This window comes from Uloborus diversus, chromosome 3 (genome assembly GCF_026930045.1).
Source record: "Uloborus diversus isolate 005 chromosome 3, Udiv.v.3.1, whole genome shotgun sequence".
NCBI classification, from domain to species: domain Eukaryota; kingdom Metazoa; phylum Arthropoda; class Arachnida; order Araneae; family Uloboridae; genus Uloborus; species Uloborus diversus.
Window position 1 is genome coordinate 174,017,059 of NC_072733.1, and position 19,446 is coordinate 174,036,504.

Sequence of the window (19,446 nt, forward strand, 5' to 3'; positions counted from 1 at the left end):
TCACCACTCATATCTGAATTAGTTGAGCACAGTGGGCAAGTTGGAGAGTTTGCCTGTCCTACTCTATTTAGCTAGCTCATCTGAACATGGAATATTACTAAGAATATTATCTATTTTATCTTTTTTTACAATAACGTCCGTTATCATCTATATTAACAAAACAGAATATATTTGTATACATGTATGTATGTATGTTTGTATGTTTCCTATATAATTCCACGGTTTGCGTTGGATCGTGAGCAAATTTGGCAGTGAGATACTTGGGCACCTGAGAAGGAACTAGGGGGGTTTTCAAATGCCAAAAAAGAACTGAACCATTCAAATTTAAATTTTAGGATCCAAAAATGGCATTTTTATAATCTGAGGGTAAAAAAATGCTCTCAAGAATTCGAACAAAATATCTATAGAAATTCCAGTTTTTTCTGCATCAGGTAAAATTTGTTCCAATGTAATTAGAATGTGAATTATAACTTTTTAGTTAATTTTATGCTAAAATGTAGGTAATCCTTACCAATTAGAAATTCATAGTTAAACAATGCTTTTATTAAAATTTGTAGTGTGAAGAAATTCATTGAGAAGAAAGATCTGTTGCCATTTTTTTTCTCAAATATGAAAAAATAAAATTCTGGCTTTTGTTTTGAGACTTTTCCTGTCATCGAGGGATTTAAATTTTTTCCTTTTCAGTTATTTTTGCCCAAAGTCAAGAAGTTTTAAAGTTTTTTTTTCTGTTCAAGCCTGATTGTTGAACACGCTTTTCTTGACATAGCTTTTATTTTCAAGTTAGGCCGTACAAAGCTGGGCGATGCAGTACTCTTATATAACACTGTAATGCTTGTATTTACTGTAAGCTGGCCAAAGCAGCTCAATATCATCCTCTACTATAACATTTATAGTAGCTTCTTTATTTGGTGAATACTGTAAAAGCACTTATTTTCAGGAGACTTTAATTTATGTGACTTTCGCGTGCCGTATTAATCACAAGAATTTAAGCCTCGCGAAATATTTTTGTTTTTCAACTTTCGGTCTGTTAATATAAAATTCATGAAATTTTCAATTCATGAGATCACCAATGTCTTCATTTTTGCAAAAATAAGTGCTTTTAAAGTATTGGAACAACTATCTCTTTGAAATCTAAAACGTTCATCCACATGACATTCTTGGCAGCCAGAAAAAATAAGTAGTTTCTAAATTGGCAGTTATTGCAAACTTATATACTTTTCTTTTAAAGTCAAGATCTAATCAATACAAATATTGGTGAAATATAAAAATTATTATGGCAAACAAACAAATTGCATCAAACAGAATGTATGGTGTCAAAATGATATGCATGAGGTCAACTCTTATTTTAATAGTCTTATTCCTCATTGCATCAGCCGAGGTACTTGTGTGAAATTTGCCAAGTCAAATTTGTTTGAACCTTGACTTTTTTTTAAGTTTATTTAAAAGTATTTTCAAGAAATCCCTACAAACTACTATTTTTTGTATCAAACTACTCACTACACTACTTTTTTTAAAAAGTAGTGCACTGCACTACAAACTACTAAAAAATGTAGCTACTACAGTAGCATAGCTACTTGTAGCCCGCTACTTCCAACCATTGCTTGAGGTAAATTTATCAAATCATCAGATTCATGGATTAGTTCTCACTGTGAATTTAGAGTAATGTCTTTGTTACAATTTGTGTTTGAAAATATCTGAAAGGAAAAGTTTAAGTTTAAACCATAAAAGCCATAGAATGAAGCGTGTGGATAACGAACTTCATTGTAACTGGTATTACAATAAATTTATCAGGATTGCTCACATACCTGTAAAGTTTCATTTATTTTCAATGGCAATTATTTCCTAAATATAAGTTTGACGACCTAGAGTCTGTATAACAAGTTAGATTTCATATTTTTTCACTAATTTTCTCTTTTGTTTCAAATTCTAATATCTTAACTCCGCATCTTATTTGGACCATTTTTGAAATTAGAAGTATACGTCTATGACTAATGGTTGCACAAAAAATGGAGGTCTTGCAGGCTATACGGAACACACTATAACTTATATGCCAATTTTTCTAATTTTGCTAGACCAAGAAAATTGAGATTTCTGTAAGAAGCATAAATATTAATATTTATTTTAATGTATACAGGAAATGAAGACAGTCTCAGTGAATCTTCAAGTCTATCAGTGCCACATAGTCGAGTGCCAAGTCCCTCTCCTAGTAATTCCTCGGATGATTCGACAATTTTGGAAGAACCCGATGAAGACATGGAACAAGACATTATGGAAAGAAAAAGAAGAAGGAAAGATATCTTGTGCAAGATTCAAAAGCGCAACAAAAATCCATATAACATACACAAGATTTCATCATTTTTAGACATGACATTTTGGAGAGAGTATGTACTTATAATAATATTCTTGTATATTATATCTACATAAAAAAATAAATGCATGTAGTTTCATTAAACATTTTATTTATTTATTTATCTATTTTTTATTGCATTTATATATATATATATATATATATATATATATATATATATATATATATATATATATATATATATATATATATATATATATATTGCATTCATTTTGATTAAGAGTATTTTCTGCATAAGCTTATGTATTAAAATCCTAGAGTAAACATGTATGTAAGTATGATGTCTCCTCAAGTATGACATTAAGTTCAAGATTGAGACAGGTGTAAAAAATTCAGTGTTTTCTGTGGAACCTGGTCTCATCTCTTTGGGACTTCAATTAGTAGAGATATTACTTTAAAGTGCAATTAACATTCCTTCACAGATTTGGAGGTGGAAAAAACTGAAGCAATTATTTACCTACCATTTTTATGCATAAGAAAAAAAAAATATTCAAAGCTCTTTTCTCAGAACAGGCATTATAAACATCTTTTGTAAATTCTTATGCAGAATAAAACTTTTCACTCAATAGTTTCCATTTTTTTCCTCATACAATTGAGAAAAGCATGTTTTTATTACCTGAATAATATATCTAATTTTTGCCAGTTTATCTGTGTGTTGGAAAATGAAAATCTACAGGTAGCTTTTAGCACTAATTTTGTTGCTTTGATGGCAGCACTATTTTTAATTGCCTGATCTTCCTTCCCGTTCTTCCTTTTTTCATGACTTAACATTTCTTTTCTGTATCAGACAATGAATAAGGGTACTATTTCTTTTTTAATTCAAAGGTCATGTTGACCAAATTCCGATAGAGACTTTTAATGCTGTTTTTTTTTTTCTTTTGTTTAGAGGACATATTATTGTTTTTTTGGAATTCTTGTCCTTTTGCTGATGATAAGTTTTGAGTTATTGTCCTTATTAAATAATGAATTTTCTGAGGGTTGTCCTTGTTCTGATAAAGTTTTAATAGTGACTGCTCAATAGTTCTCTTATTCCAAAATGATTTTTTCAAAACAGGTATTTCTAGAGAAGCACACAATAGCACTTTGTTTTGATGTTTTCTATTGCCTCTCCATCCAATGAAGATGAATATTGGATTGGCGTATACCCTGCACTGTAGCATTGCCTTGCATGCACTGTTTATTGAATAACAATTAAATGTTTAATTTTCACCCTATCAAAATCAGGAATCCATATTTCCCTCAATTTGGATATTTTTCTGCAAGATAAAAGAAGTGACACCTTGGTTACTATGTAAACATTATTTTAAAATTTCATACGAAGATAGTTAAAAAAATATTTTGAAGAAATGCACAATGCTTATGACCTTTTTTGCTATTGTTTTGCCCTTTTAAGTTACGTATATGTCAAACTTGATCATGTCATGTAAATTGTATTCATAAAGGTGAGGAAAAATAAATGCTCATGTGGAAATAATTAATTATGTAACTCTTATCTACTATATTTTTACTTCTCTTTTTAATAGAAAATTATTTTTCTATAAAGGAAGTGTACTTACCTAAAATTTGACTGATGTTTTTACTTGGATAACTAATTTTCAGTAATCTTTTTTACTGTATCTTTTTTAATAAAGGGAAAGGATCTGTTGTGGAGTTATATTTCGAGGTCCTCATGGAGAGGCACTTATTTATCCTAAGCTCCTCCGTCCATGTCATTGCAGAAAAAATGGGAATTCTGGGAGCCAGTTTCTATCACAAGATACAGCTACACCATTTCTACCTAATGCAACCAACACTGCCACACATGTTGCCTGCTCATCAGGGCGAAACCATTTTCCTAATGGAATAAGTGCTTAACGATAATTTATTTTAGTGTGTAATTTATTTTAAGTTTGTTATGTATTTAAAGTTATTTATTACTGTTATTCTTGTTTGAGCAACTGTTCAGGTACAAGTTATTTACACATTTTACTGTGTTAGTTATTTTTCAAATGTTTCAACTTGTGCTTCCATTTTTTTAATGAGAAGTTTTATTTTACCATTGTTAACCTTATATACAATTTAAAGTTGCTCTTGTTTTAATATTTTAGTCACTTTTAATTTATTGAAAGTTGCTTAGATTTCTGAAGTTACCAGCATTTTCACCATTAGTGTTTGTGAGTGTATGTTGATTTAACAAAGATCATGGAATTTCCTAGTCAGTTTAAATTATGTGTGTAAGAAAGGTACAGCTAAAATGTTGGATCAATATTTATTGAATCAGTGCTTGCTAGCAACTGTTTCAAAAAATGATTAAATAAGTAAATAAAATGAAAAAGATATATATCTATATCTATCTATATATATATATATATATATATATGAGTAAATAAATAAAAATATCTGATATAATGAAAATAATATAATATATAAAACATTTTTCATGTGTGTTTAGATGTATATGTGTGTTCATGTTAACATCCTTTTTTGTGAGGTTTTCAAAAGTAAAATTAAAATTGTTGAAAACTAGACCAAATTATATAATTGTTGTGTTTTTTCCTATTTTATTTTAATTTTTTTGATGTATAATCAAAATATTTATTTTTGATGTTTGTAGAGTTTTTGTGTTTATATATATATTTTTTTTTAGTTTAATAATAACTTTGTTGTGATAAAAGAAAGAACATTATAGCATTAGTGCTGTGTAATAATCACTTATTTCTTAAATTTTCATTTCAAAATTTGCTCCCAGTTTTTAGTTACATACATATTTTTGTATTCCTGATGATTTGTTCATGCTTGCAAGCTATTTTATCATTTTTATTTTAACTCTTATTTCTTGCTTTGAAGCTCCTTGTTATTGTCTTGATTTCAATTTTTAAAATCATACATTTGAAAGGGACAAATAAGAAAGTCTGTTTTGAAGATTCATATTGTATGAGATTTAAATGAGTGTATGCAATTTGTTTGTAACATTTGTCAGAAAGTGATTGTACATGTGTAAATGTTTACTGTCATAATATACTGCTAAAATGTGTTCAAACATCATCACATTGTTTTCAAACATAATTCAAGTATTCACTTTTAAAAAATCTGTACAAGTCTTTGAAATAGTATTTACTTGCTTTATGTGACACCTTTTTTGACATTCTAATAGTCTAAAAGGAAGAGAAAAAAATTTTCAGGACTCATTTAGAAATATGAGTCTATTTATGATGCTGTAGTATTGGATAATTTTATGAAAAAGCTGGATTTATAAAGTATGAGTTTTATTTAAGTATATGCAATCAAATCAAATTCTCTATACATTCCTAAATTATATGATTGCTTTAAATGATTAAATCTCTCTAAAATTGTGGTAAAATGTAAATTTTTACTTTTTTAATATCTCAGAATGATATTTCTTTTTAATGAAATATGTAAAAAAATTAAGTTGTTCCATTTTTGTAAATAGAAAGTATTATTGACTTGTTATACAGTAGCCCTTCGTTATGTTCTGCTTCCTTTCAAGATGATGAAATCGTGCAATTATTCAGAATCATGATGTAACAGGTTTTTCTTTCTTTACAAATATGAATGTACAAGTTTTTGCTTCCAAAATGTTTTTTTAAGTGACTTTCTTAAACCCTTAACTGTGACAAATAGTTTAGAAAAATGGACCAAAAATGGGGAATTTTTCGACTGTTTAATTTTGTTCTTCATATTATAAAACTTAGAAAATGGTTTTTTATTACAAAAATAAAATTTTAACTGCAATAATTACTATTTTTACATAAAGATGAAAAAGTAATAGGGATTACATACACATCTTTTTCAATTAGAGCAGATTAAACAAAGTTTTTAAGTTAAATATAACATAACTAGTATAAGACAAACAGGCAACAAAATGATTTTCGATTTATAAATTTTACAAGTTTTTTACAGTATGGTATATCTTGAAACACAGTACTATACACATACCTATATCGCACTTTTTGAAGTTTTGTTGGGTGAGAAACTAGGAACACTAATGTGGTCAATTAAAAAAATAGTGAATTAAGTATCTTAAAGTTAAAATAAACTCAGCTCAGGCTTTACAAAATAGAAACGTTGATTTTTCTCTTGTCCAAAGTCATATCGGATATCACAAAAACTGCATGTAGTTGTTGCTTGAAATGAATTCAGACGACGCATGCAAGGGTTAATAAGAATACAAATAAAATTGTATATGTGCTTAATGTTGTCTTTTACATGCTGCTTTAAAAAGTTATTGGGTAAATGACAAGTTAAGGGTTTTTTTTTTTTAATTTGGATTGTTGTGGAAGTGTGGCGTTGCAGTTCTAGTTTATAGAAAAAGCTAATTATCACGGTGTTAGAACTTAGAAATTGCACTTTAATAACTGAAATGTTCATTAATTTTCTGCTATTATTTGTTTTTAGACATAAATCAGAATACACAGGCTTTGTCGGTTATGGTCACGCATGCTGGTTATGAGCTTACAAAAAACTAGTAATGGTCATTCGAGCTGAATTCAATTACTTTCAGAAAATACTCAAAAAAGTATTCAACCATAATAAAACACTTATTTTATTACATTATAACCCAATTTCAACTTGCCAATTCGAGCAATATTAAATTAAAAAAAATAATAACTGACAAATTGCTTTTGAAAGGTTTGTCAAGAACAATAATTACAAAAATAATTAAAGTATATCAAACGCTGCATTGTTAATTTTATTGTCAGCCAAATTCAGCTTATGTTTTATCATCAGTTCTAAATAATTATTTTGAGTATGAATGACCAATAAATCAATTATGCTAATACATGTCCATAACTGAAATACTTAAGTGTACCAGGCTGAGTAATGGGCACATCAGCCTGAAAGGATCTTAAGTATTTTAATTAATGGCAAGAATATACCTATTTGATTTAAAAAAAACCCTAATTAATGAGAACTCACCAATTAAACTGTTATCTGATATGAAAGAGCAATGTCAGGTCCTTAAGAAAGAACCTTCAAAAATTTAAATGTAAAAAAAAAAAGTATTTTTTCTTTTTGACCAACTTTTCCAAACATAGATAAAACTTAAGTTTGGAAAAAAATGCAGCAGGTACGTTCTTGCAAGATACTATTTTAAGAATCTACTGATCGTGTTGGTGGAACATTGATTACAAACTTGATATTGATACTACACGACAAGCCTGCCCATAACGAGTCATTAACTCTACATTTAGGTTGTTTTTTTTTTGGAATCATTAAGTTAAAATCATTTACTTTTGAATATCCAAAAGCGTAATAGTCTTTCACTATTATTGTGCTTAAAATATTGCAGCAAATGCTTTTTATTTTATTTTCCAGAAAAATGGGCAGTACATCCAAGTGAGCAATATAAATAGAAGGGTTACTCTAATATTATATTTGAAATAAACTCTGTCTGATGAAAGTCCCTGTATCATGTTTAGGTGCTCAATATTTATGAAAATTTTCAGTTTCACACAATTATTATTGCTGAACATGAACTTTTTTTTTGGCTGCATTTCTGTTACTTGATTTTAAATACAGTCGAGTCCCGACTTACGCGAGGGATGCATTCCAAGACCCTTCACGTAAGTTGAAATTTCCCATTGTGGAAAAGGGTATGTGAAAAGCTTTCATAAACATACCCGTACGATTAAAGACACTTATAAACACCACCTCAAACTGTTGAAAACCATTTCTTAACTATACATTACTGATTCTTAAACAAAAAATCGAATTTTTATTTATTGTATTTTTAAAAAAAACGTTTTATTTAACATAAAAAAACTGCTACAATGCACAAAATCAACGATCAATGGGAAAGGAAGACTTAAAATAAACCAACAAACCACTACGGTACGTACATTATGTAGTAAGAAAAACAAATGCACTATAGTTGTTGAAACTTTCTCTTTTTCCTTCTATCTTCACAAATTTTAAATGAAACAGCGTTCTTAGTTGTCATTATATTTCATCAACTTTCCCATATAGAATGAAAAAAAAATAAATATAAAATGAGGAGTAGTTATTTGTATAAGCGATGTTCAGACTAGTACGGTGTGGGAACTTCCCCCCTCAGCGATGCCAGAGGGATGAAGACCCATTCACGAAAAAAACACGATTCCCTTCGGAAAATTTTCTTGTTGCAGGTGAAGAATTCGCATTAGGAATAAAATTCTTTACCGGGGGAAAAAAGCGCGTTATAGTCATTTCGCGTAAGTCGGATTGCGTTGTAGCGGGAGTCGACTGTAATTTAGTTAACAATTGTGAAAGAAAAGAAAACTCTGTTGAGCTAAAGAAAAGAAAATCTGCACAATTTTAAATAATGTTACATAAATGAACATCAAAAGAGTTATTTTTATATTTATTCATTATTATTTTAAAATTTTTACATTTCTAATGAAGTCATAATTTTACTGAGCTATGGTGAAAAGTAAAGATTTCTAGCTAAAAAACAAAGTATGCTCAGAAGCAATCTTAATTGCTCCCCCCCCCCCCCCGTTTTTTCATTTCAAAAGATTAATTTAATTTTACCCTTTTGTATTCTAATTGCTCACAAAAGCCCTTTAAAGTACCACTTACTTAACCACCACTTAAACAGCTAGATTTTAAAATGTTTGCTCTCTGTATTTTAAGTTCTAATTGAGTTTTCAATTCTTTTTTTGTGCTTAAAAAATTTACTGTCAATAATATAACTGAACCCACTGATTAATTATTTCTTACTTAATCAGTGGAAACTTATACTTTATATAAATTTCCACTATTTCTAACTTATACTTTTTATAAGTACTAAATATTTCTATTATCTATGTTTCCAGTGGTATTTATGATTTTTTAATTATATTTATTCTCTGGGCTAAACTGATATCAAAGTTCAAGAATAACATAAGAGATTTTATCGTTTCTGAAAAATATACAGTATAAGTTAATTCCCAGCTATATCACAAGTTGATTTACTGGGTCAAGAATTTGAAGCATTGAAAATTGTTATCATTAGCAATGTATATTGAGTGTTGAAGGTAATTTTTGAATGATATAATGGTAAATTTTCTGATTTAGTCACATGTATGTTAGAAAAGTTGTTTACATAAATAAAAGCATAAATACAAGCAATTAGAAATGATTAAAAAATAAATGAAGTCAATTCTTTCACTGACCACAGTCAGTGAAATTCCATTTATAATGCTGATGTAATTCTCCTAAGTAAAGAATTTTTATTTGCCTTCATGTATAAGAATTGAAGCATATGGGATTGAGTAATGATTTTGAGATACATTGTAAAATTTTAAAGTGAGATTTATTTTCAATCAGAATTTAATCCTTTATGTTTATAAGGTAGATAACACTTCAGAATCATTGATTTTAAGTCATATTGTCAATCTTTGAATGTTAATATAATAAACATGTTAGTTCTGTTATGCATCTCACCTGGGAGAAATTTCTGGTTGCACCACTGCTTTTCAATTTCAATATTGATATTTGGATTAACAAAGAAAAAAAAAGTTTATGCTTAGTGTTGAAACTTGTTGTAAAAGATGTTTGTTATTGAAATTTTATTATCAGCAAAAAAAGTTGCACCCAGAGTTGGCTCTATGAGGTGGCAAGTGTTTTCATGTGCTCGTGTCTTAGGGAGACGACAGCATCAGAAAAAAAAACCACCATTGTTTTGCATTTTACTTTTGTTTTGTTTTATTTAGTGCTTGTTTCAACATTTGCATGTGTATATTTTTTATACTGTTTTTATAGGCTTACGTTCGTTGAGCTCAACCGGTAGCGACCAGTTAATTGTCACGTGATAGCTAGTGACGTCAGCTAATGCTAAAGCATTGGAGGTGACATCATTATTTTAACTGGTGAGCTACCGGTCCCTCATCAAACGCAGCCTAGGTTGTGATAATTCTGCAAAATTTTGTCTTATTAGTATTTTTTTTTTAATATTTGTGCGTGATGAGAGGGGGTTGAAATCATTATTTCAATATTTTCTAATGATGCCATCAGCGAGCCATCCCTGGTTGTACATGTACATGCTTTGCTTTAATAAAAACAGAAAACAAGAATTTTAATATGAATTTTTGTGCATTTTGTGAAAAGCTGCTTTTTAAAATTTTTTTTTAAAGTTGTGATATGCTTCTCTTCTCTTTCAAAAATGTGATTCATTTAGAGTTTAGAATTCTCTGCACTTAATGTATTTGTGTAAGACTTAAATTTATTTTCTTTCCATGAAGTTTACCATATTGTAAAGAAAGAAAGAAAGGTAAGAAAAACTATTTTTAGTAATTATACTGGGAGTTTGATAAAAATTCATGCATAAAAATTATTTTATATTCATTATATTTCAAAATATCACTCTGTACAAAAGAAATTATTCCTTGAATTGTAATTTTAAAACTGATGCTTTTATGAAGCAAATCATTTCCTGTGATTATAAGTAAACTACTTAAAATGAAGTATTGTACAGAAAAATTTTACTTATTTTACAATTTTTTAATTGATAGCTTAAATTATACCTTCATTAAATCATATTCAAGTGCAATGAACATAAAATTGTAGGTTATTTTTTCAAAACATTATAATGCGTACAAATTTTATAAACCTATTATCATTTTATTCATTTTTATTGAAAAGCAGGTCTAATGTCATATTTTCTGCCCAGTTTGTAAAATTATGAGATCTGATCTAAGTAATTGTTTGTGTGAAGATTTTTCACCTATTGGGTAGAGACCTAAACCCCAATGTTATAATGTTGTTAATAACAATAGTTGAACAATGATTAAGATGAAAAAGCATGAGGAAAAAGATATTTATATGTATTTCTCTGCTTTCTTTATTTCATTCTATATCATGAAGAAACAGAAAAATACTTACTGATTCAACCTTGCTTAAGTTCTGAACTCAGACTAATCATTAAGAAGTACAACTTGGACAGACCTTTATGGCCTCACCCATGTCATTGAACGAGCATATTGAGCAATAAAATCAAGATATGCCTCCTGGTATGTCCCGAGTTATCTTGTATTCTCTATTTTTAAGAATTTTTAAAATGGCTGACAGATAAATATCATGGTGATGATTGCATGAAAATTTCCGAATTTCATACATTCGTAGCTCGGATTTAGTACTAGCAATTCATCAGCAGAGGAAAAAGTATTTTGCATGTAATTATCATGAATGTTCATTGTGCTCGTTCACAGGTCAGAATACGCTGTGATGCATATATATGTTGTATACTATTAGAGCATATAATTAATATATAAGTGTTTTTGTCTAATCAAGAAGTTTTAATGAATTGTAAAAATTAATCCTTGAACATTTTTCCTCCCAGCACTTGAAAGCACTACTGTATTGAGCATGTTACCTGTATGTATAAGAAACTTTCTTTTCCATTAGTATTCTAAGCAGATGTATATATTGTATATGAGAATCTATGAGAGAGTACTTGTGTTTCTGCATGAGCAACAAAGTTGGCTCATTTTCCATGGTGGAATTTTTATTTATGACCATATCATCAATCATGTTTCCAGCTGCCAATGCTTTAAATAGAGTTTAGACTACACTTGTATGAACTTGTGTATGGATTGGCTGTCAGTAAAGAGACTGTGCAGCATCATATAATAAATCACTCATCTAACTCACTGCCTTGCTGTTATGTATGACTGCTAAAGTTCTGAGATGGCTATTATGTGCCACCTTTCTGAGATCTGACCCTACATTATTGTCAACTGATTGTTGTAAAAATCAATATTGTTATCTTTTGCATAATCTATCAAAGAGATTTTTCATTTCATTTAAACAAGATAAAGATGATTATATTTTGTGTTGTATGGTTTTATAATTGTTAATATATACACATATATATATAATGGCAAAAAAGTTGTAAATATTTGTCTTCTCAATGCTTAAGACTTTGCTGTTAGATTAATCATAGGTGTTTATGTATGAAGTATTTGCGTTGAATTTGGAAAGTTGTTAAGGCTACTTAGGTGCTGAATCGGAATGTGATGAGTCTAAAGTTATGTTTCAATGGAAGATTTCAAGAAATGCGTGAGTTTACATGCTATGATTGTTAAGGATTAAGCTGTGATTTGATGGATCTGGTATGAAATGATAAAAAGAAATGAATTGATACTGAATAGCATCTATATAGAGAGAAAGAATATATATATATATATTTAACTTGAGGTATTTTCTTGCATTTTCTGGAAAGTTGTGGTAATGCTAATGTAGATTATAAATTGGAGAATTTCCTCTGATGAAAAAGCAACATGTTTGAACATTTAAACAAGAAGTCATGTTGAAAAGTTTCAAAATTCTAATGTCTTATGATTGATGATGAGTTTTATTCTATAAAATGAAAATGTTTGTTTATAGAAGGTATACTGTAGATCACAACAGTATTGTAGTTAGCTAGTCCTTTACACTGCCACTTTCAAAAATTTTATATCCTAGTCTGTGTGGAACAGGTGTATTTGTGATAATATATAATAATTTAGCCAAGTAAAATATAGGTTAGTTCTGATGCTGGATTGATTACATCATATATGGTGTGATAAGATTTGAAGAGTATATGAAATGAGTTAAGTCTTAGAACTAAGGAATGTGTATCTCCATTAACAAATTTATTAATTTTAGTTTTAATTTTATTTATTTGCCATTTAAATATGGATTTTGTTTATCATTGAGAAACTTCCAATATACTAATTTGTTTGACAGATATATACACCCAAACCTGTTTTGTGTGATTTTTTTTTGTGCGGTCCATGAAAATTTCACACAAATTGGGACTGAATAACCTATCTTTAAAACAAGTGATTAATAGTGTAATTTTGAGCGATTTTGTTTATGCGGTCCCTATCTACCACACAAAAACAGGTTTGAGTGTATAGTATAAGCCTGATTTAATGATTATTAAGAGACTAGAAAAATTATCGTCAAATCAAGGATATCATTAAATCAAGGAGCATAGACATTCAATGAAGTCAAATCCGGACCAGTGAAATGTATCATTAAATTGAGGAAATACTTAAATCAAAGTTATACTGTTGTTTATTTACTGTTTTAAGTCATTCTCAATGTATGCCTCAGAAAGTTTGGTAATTATACTGACACATTACGTGGGGTGTGGGAAAATAACTATTGTTAGTTTTAAGTTCAAATGCTATGCAAAACATTTGAGTGTGTAGGTGCACAAAATGTATTCATCTTCATGAAATTTGGTTTAACTTTACAATCCTATTCAAACTTTGTTTACAAACCTATTTGAGCTGTGATGTATTTTTCTTCTACTTTCTCTTTTTCTTGTTATACATAAATGAAACCAAATGAAGGGCTTCGGGATTATGATAGCTCTTATTCTTTTTACGTAAATCTTTAAGTTGTGTTGAAGATTATAATATTCAAGTCATAAATATTATTCATATCAGTAATACTTAAAAGCTTAATATATTTTGCATTCCTTTTTTCTAATACTTAACATGGAGTGCCTTACGGCTTCATACCCATTATGATAGCCAAGAGGCGTGTTTGAGCTTAGGGAAAGCAGCAAAGCTTCTTCCTTCCTTATTTGTATTTTATGTATATTATTAAGTGTAAATTTTATCTAGAATTTATGTATACATGTTTTAAATCTTTGTTTATTTGTTTCTGCAGTGTTGTATGTCATTATTTGTTCATCTTTTCTATATATTAGTGGGTGATAACATGAAAACAAGTGAAGTTTTCACATTGACTACGTACTTTGGTATATATGATTACAGAGTGCGGTTAGATTATGCAAAGACAGAAAATTAGATAACTGATAATCACTTTCATAGCTTTTAGAAAGAGCAAGTAGCAAAGAAATTATTCCTTTTTAATTGGTTCAAAATTATATTAATTCAGTAGAATCTTGATTATCCAAACGTCATTTATCCAAAAATTTTGGTGTTTAATTTTATTTATTTTTTTTTTTCTTTTTTTACTCCCTTTTTTAGGCAGAAACTTTGTTAACTGAAGCTCCTTTTGAAGCAACAAAAAAATTAGCAATCCTAAAGTTTTTTAGTCTTTTGAAAATTGTTTGGGTGTAGTTGAGGTAACAGAATGAATGCAACACTCCTGAGCTAATACTATATTACATTTTATGACAAAGCTGCAAAACAAACACAATTAAAAATGCAACAAGCTAAATTTTATTTCAAACCTTTATTGAAATTCAGTATTTCAACCTTAAAATTCAGGCAACTACACAAGTGTATTTAAATATTTTAAACTTGCTATATTGCTTTTAATCATACATACTATTAAGACACAAAATTCATAAATGTACACAATCTCAACATTTAAGTATTCTCGATTATCCAGAAATTCTGGCTATTGGAAGTCAGTTGGTCCCAATTACTTTGAATAATCTGGGTATTTACATAACTAATTTTGTTAAATGAATTATGTCTAACTCCTTTGTTTTTTTCGTTACGTTCATATACACATATACACATGCCTGTATGTATGTATATGTGTTATACAGTGAACGCTGGTTAATTGAATCAGTGGTAATTGAATCAGCCTCTTTATTGAAGCAAAAGTTCAGAAACAGAACAAGCCCCAGCTTCATTGAATTAGCCGCTTTATTGAATCAGCTACTTTATGGAATTCAAACTGTTTAGAACAAACGTTATTCATATAAGCGGTGGCCACTGTACATGGTTTGATTGTGAATGGGAATTTTTAGTTCATTAAAAAACTGTAAATGTTTAAATATGTTTATTTCATTCTCATCTATTAGAGCTTATAACTGTTTCAACTAATCATATTGTGTTCAAGGTTCATGACTACATCCTTTTTCCATTGTAGACAATTGAGTTTTTGTCAAGTGATATTTTATATAAAAGATTCTTGAAAATTATTTGTGATTAATTTAAATTCTTCAAATTTCTTAATGTAAACAAAATTAAATAAAGCAACAGAAAAATCTAAACTAGAGTTGTGGCTCTGAACATGTGTGTTAGTTTGTATGTACATGCACACACTCATGTTATGTACCGTCGCCTCAGAGCAGCAGTAAGATATCTTGGTGTTATTTCTGAGATTAGATAGCTTACTGTTGCTCTGAGGCGGCGATATATACATATATTAGGGTTAAGCTTCAAGTTTTTAAAAGGAAGGACTTCTTTCTAAGCCTTATGTGTAGAAGAAAACACAAGCTTTTGTGAAGAAGAAAAAGTAGCAAATAATATTGTTTTTTTCTTTTTCTTTTTCTTTTTTTTTTTACCAACAGTCTGAAAGTTCCCAATTACCTTTTGCTTATTTGGCTGCATAAATGGAGCAGCATTAGTAACAGTGCTTAAGTGCAATCACACACTCTATCAGTATGGCATTTGATTATTTTATTGAGCAGGAGATTTTTGCCTTGGTTATTTTCAAAGAAGGGAATCCTGTTCTCAAGTGTGCTCAAAAAGTCTGAAATCTTTTGACTGAGAAAAATATAATTTCAGATTTCTTAATGAAATCATACTTTCTTTCATTTTTTTTTAAATTAACTCAAACCTTTCGTATTCATCATTGGAGAAACTTCTCCCATTAATTTTGTCTTTGTTGCTATCATTTTTCAGATATCTTTTAAGTTTCTTCATTAAATGCTTCATTACTAAATTTTTTATGTTCCGATATTTTCTCTCTGACTGAGTGGCCTACTTGTTCTAGCCTAAAGCTGCACACAGACTGTTATCTGGAGAATAATGGTTACATGAATTCAACACTTTCATTTCATTTTATTATTTATTAGTGAAGAGAACTGGAATACATTTTGTAATGAGAGACCCAGAACATTTATAGAACACCAGACAAAATTTGTAAATGCCTTTACTGAAATTACAAAGCCTCTGTATTTATGTTTCTGCAGTTATCCATCTCTGTTTGACACTTTTTCTTTTGATTTGATTTTTTTTCTTTAATAATTGATTAGTTACTGAAAAATTTATTTACATTTCATTTGGCTGTGTTTGAAATCCTGATTTAATTGTTTTTGCTTTGTAAAATGCTATATTTATTTTCTTTTAAGTGACAAAAATTTTAAAGATTTTTAATTTAATGTTCCAGTTTTAAAGATTTAAAAAAAAAAGTAACTAATTCAGAGCTTTAATCATTTGATTAGTTCTCCCTTTGAAGCTACTTTTTCTTTCTTGTGTGTTAAGTATGTGGGCAAGTCCCTGAATAACGGACTGACACTTTCAAAAGAAAACAAGAAGCATTTTGTGACATTCGTCAAAAATATAAATTACACAGAAAAACTTTTCCTGAATTATTCAATTTTTCAAGCTGAATTTAAGGGTGTAGTTGAACTGTCAAAATATATTTTTGATAATTCTAAGAAAAAATGTTTTGAGCATGGTAACTGACTGACATGCTAGGTTCAATATTTTCAGTCGGTTACCATGATTATAACAATTTTTTTAATAAATTATCCAAAATGTATTTTTGGAATTCAACTGTACCATAGAAGTTTGCTTTAAAAAATTATCCAGGGTGAAAATATCTTTTGTACAATGTACATTTTGCATTGATTGTTTCAAAATACATACAGTGTTGCTTAGAAAATATCAGTTAGTTACATATGGAATTGCTCATATGTACTGAATAAGTTAATAAACTGGCGAAGCAACACAAGGAAAACACCAATGTGATATTTATGTAGTGTAATTTGAAAACTTACATGTTCTAAAGGCTGAGTAGATTTTTGATTCTTTTTTACAATTTAAAACAAAGGTTTTTCATCAAATTTCTTCATAATTTAATTTTGTGATGATACTCTATGCATTTAGTCTTAATGTAACTGGAGAAATGTTTTTACATAAACAAAGTTTTCAAATTAGCTTATATATAATATTTTTTTCTTTTCAAAAATGTGCTTTTACTCATATAGAAGGTCTTTACCTTAACAGAATTAAATTTGTTTATACTCTGAAGTACCTTCAGGGTTTATAAATACTAAGTTTTCAGTGTCAAAAGTTGTATTCTATGCAAATGTTAATTGTGCAGTGGTAGAGCACTGTTTTCATCTCTTAATTTTTTCTCATTAGCAATGAGGAATTTATAGGAAAAAAAGTGTTTGCATTAATCACTTATTTAACCTACATTCTTCATTTTGTTAACAAAAATTAATTGCTCTGTCTTTATGCCCTTCTGTTTCAATTTGACTGAGCTTGCACACATATGCATGTATGTTTTTCTCCCATAAGTTGAACTATTGACTAATCTTGTGCTCTGATAAGGAAAACATTTTTCAATATTTAGAAAATTAAGTGCATTTAATTTTGTATGAAATATTTTTATCTGAAACCACTAGTTTTGAGTGATGCATTTTTTATATATTTTAAAGTATTCTGTGTTTCATGTAATGAAATTCAGTAAATGAGCCATGTTTTATAATCCTTTTCATATTTTACACAAAATACCTTTTTTATTGCATGGGATTTTCAATGCAAGATTTTTGAAACATAAGGCTAGAGATTGCTGTTTAAATACCCGTTCTCTTTCAAAACATGTGGTCTGTCATTTGCATATTTCTGATTGACATACTGTGATATTACTAATTTTACTAATCAAATTTTGTTCAATTTCGAAGGTGTCAATGATTAGGTGTCTCAAGTTGCTCGTCTTTAATCTGCACAAATGACAGCATTATTGATTTTTTAGTGTTGTATTTTATAGAAACACTTTAAGCATATAGTATATATAGGAGTATGTTATATTTTACATTAAATTTGAAATGGTGTGCATGTCGTTTTTATTTCTGCAGAAACATTAAAGACTTTCAGATATGAGTCATCCAGCCTTGGCATACTATGCAATTCATATGCAAATTATTATAATTTTGATTGCTTTAATTTTTTTTTTTATTTTTTATTTTTTTTTTTTTTAAGAAATGAATATTTATAATGAATGTTTGAGATAAGTTTCAGAATGTTCTAAATGCCACTTTTCAACTTGATGTCACTAGAATTAAATTATAATTTTGTTTCTAAAAATGTTCATGTCTTAGAACTGGATGGTTTTAAAACTTTTCCAAGTCATAAATGCATAATCAATATAGTTTTACGTATGTGCAATTAGTTTTCTCAGATTTGTAAGAAAACGAAGGAGTAAAGGTAATTTTTGTGTCAACTAACATTTTAAAACTTAAATTTACAATTAATTTTGCTAAACTATTCTTCATATTTAGACCCTTTTACAGTGGGTAAATATGGGAGAAAAATTAATTGCTTTTCTGTGTATCCATTGCTATACAAAATTATTTTTTCATGAAATTCAAGAAGTTTAGCCAATGCATATTCTAATCTTAAATCAGTAAACAGAAAATTCTACAAGAAATCTGACCTTAACCTAAAAGTTGGGAAGAAACTGGGAATGCAGATGGAGAATTTTCTGATATTTATAGGAAAATGAAAGAAGTTAAGCAATCGAATTACATAACCACTACCCTCCAGTATAAGACATGTAGCTTATTTTTTTTTATTGAATACTGAACAACTCAGGTCTGCAACTATTGAGGATTCTGGTCTGGCCAATATATCACTTTTAAAAGAACGTTTGTGCCACACTTTTGGGTAACTACTATAATTTGTAATATTTTGATCCTTTATGGGAAGTGTTAGTGTTACTCCAATTTTCATGGGCTACATCAAAATTCAAATTAGAAAAGGAAATTGGAGCCAGTTTCTTACTGAAATCATAAGAGAAAAATGCATTCTTGAAGAACTTTGAGAGGTTTTGCCCCCACATTTGAATTTCAGTTCATAAATTAAAAAACTAAAAAAACATGCTTTAGTAGCAAAATGAGCTAAAAAGTTAAAAATAATCTTTGGATGACAAGTATATAGAGTAATTGACTAAAAACTTAATTTTACTGTAATAAAAAAAACGTGGGGGGCTGCCTATTTACATTTCGGCATGGATAACAAGTGGAAGAAATTTAAGACAACTGATAAGAAGCCCCCCCCCCCCACGCTTTCTATTACAGTAAAATTAAGTGTTTGGTCAATTACTTTATATACTTGTCATCCAAAGATTATTTTAAACTTTTTAGTTCATTTTGCTACTAAAGCGTGTTTTTTTTAGTTTTTTAAACTATT

General features: G+C 28.7%; 1 protein-coding gene across 1 annotated transcript in view; it reads left to right on the forward strand.

The window, feature by feature from the left end:
- Positions 1-4,222, forward strand: part of LOC129218620 (SIN3-HDAC complex-associated factor-like) — a 45,094-nt gene extending 40,872 nt beyond the window's left edge. Inside the window, exons 4-5 of the mRNA XM_054852937.1 lie at positions 2,135-2,381; positions 4,000-4,222. Coding sequence (XP_054708912.1) covers positions 2,135-2,381; positions 4,000-4,222 — 470 coding nt within the window. The remainder of the gene's footprint in view (positions 1-2,134; positions 2,382-3,999) is intronic.
- The last annotated feature ends 15,224 nt before the right edge of the window (positions 4,223-19,446 follow it).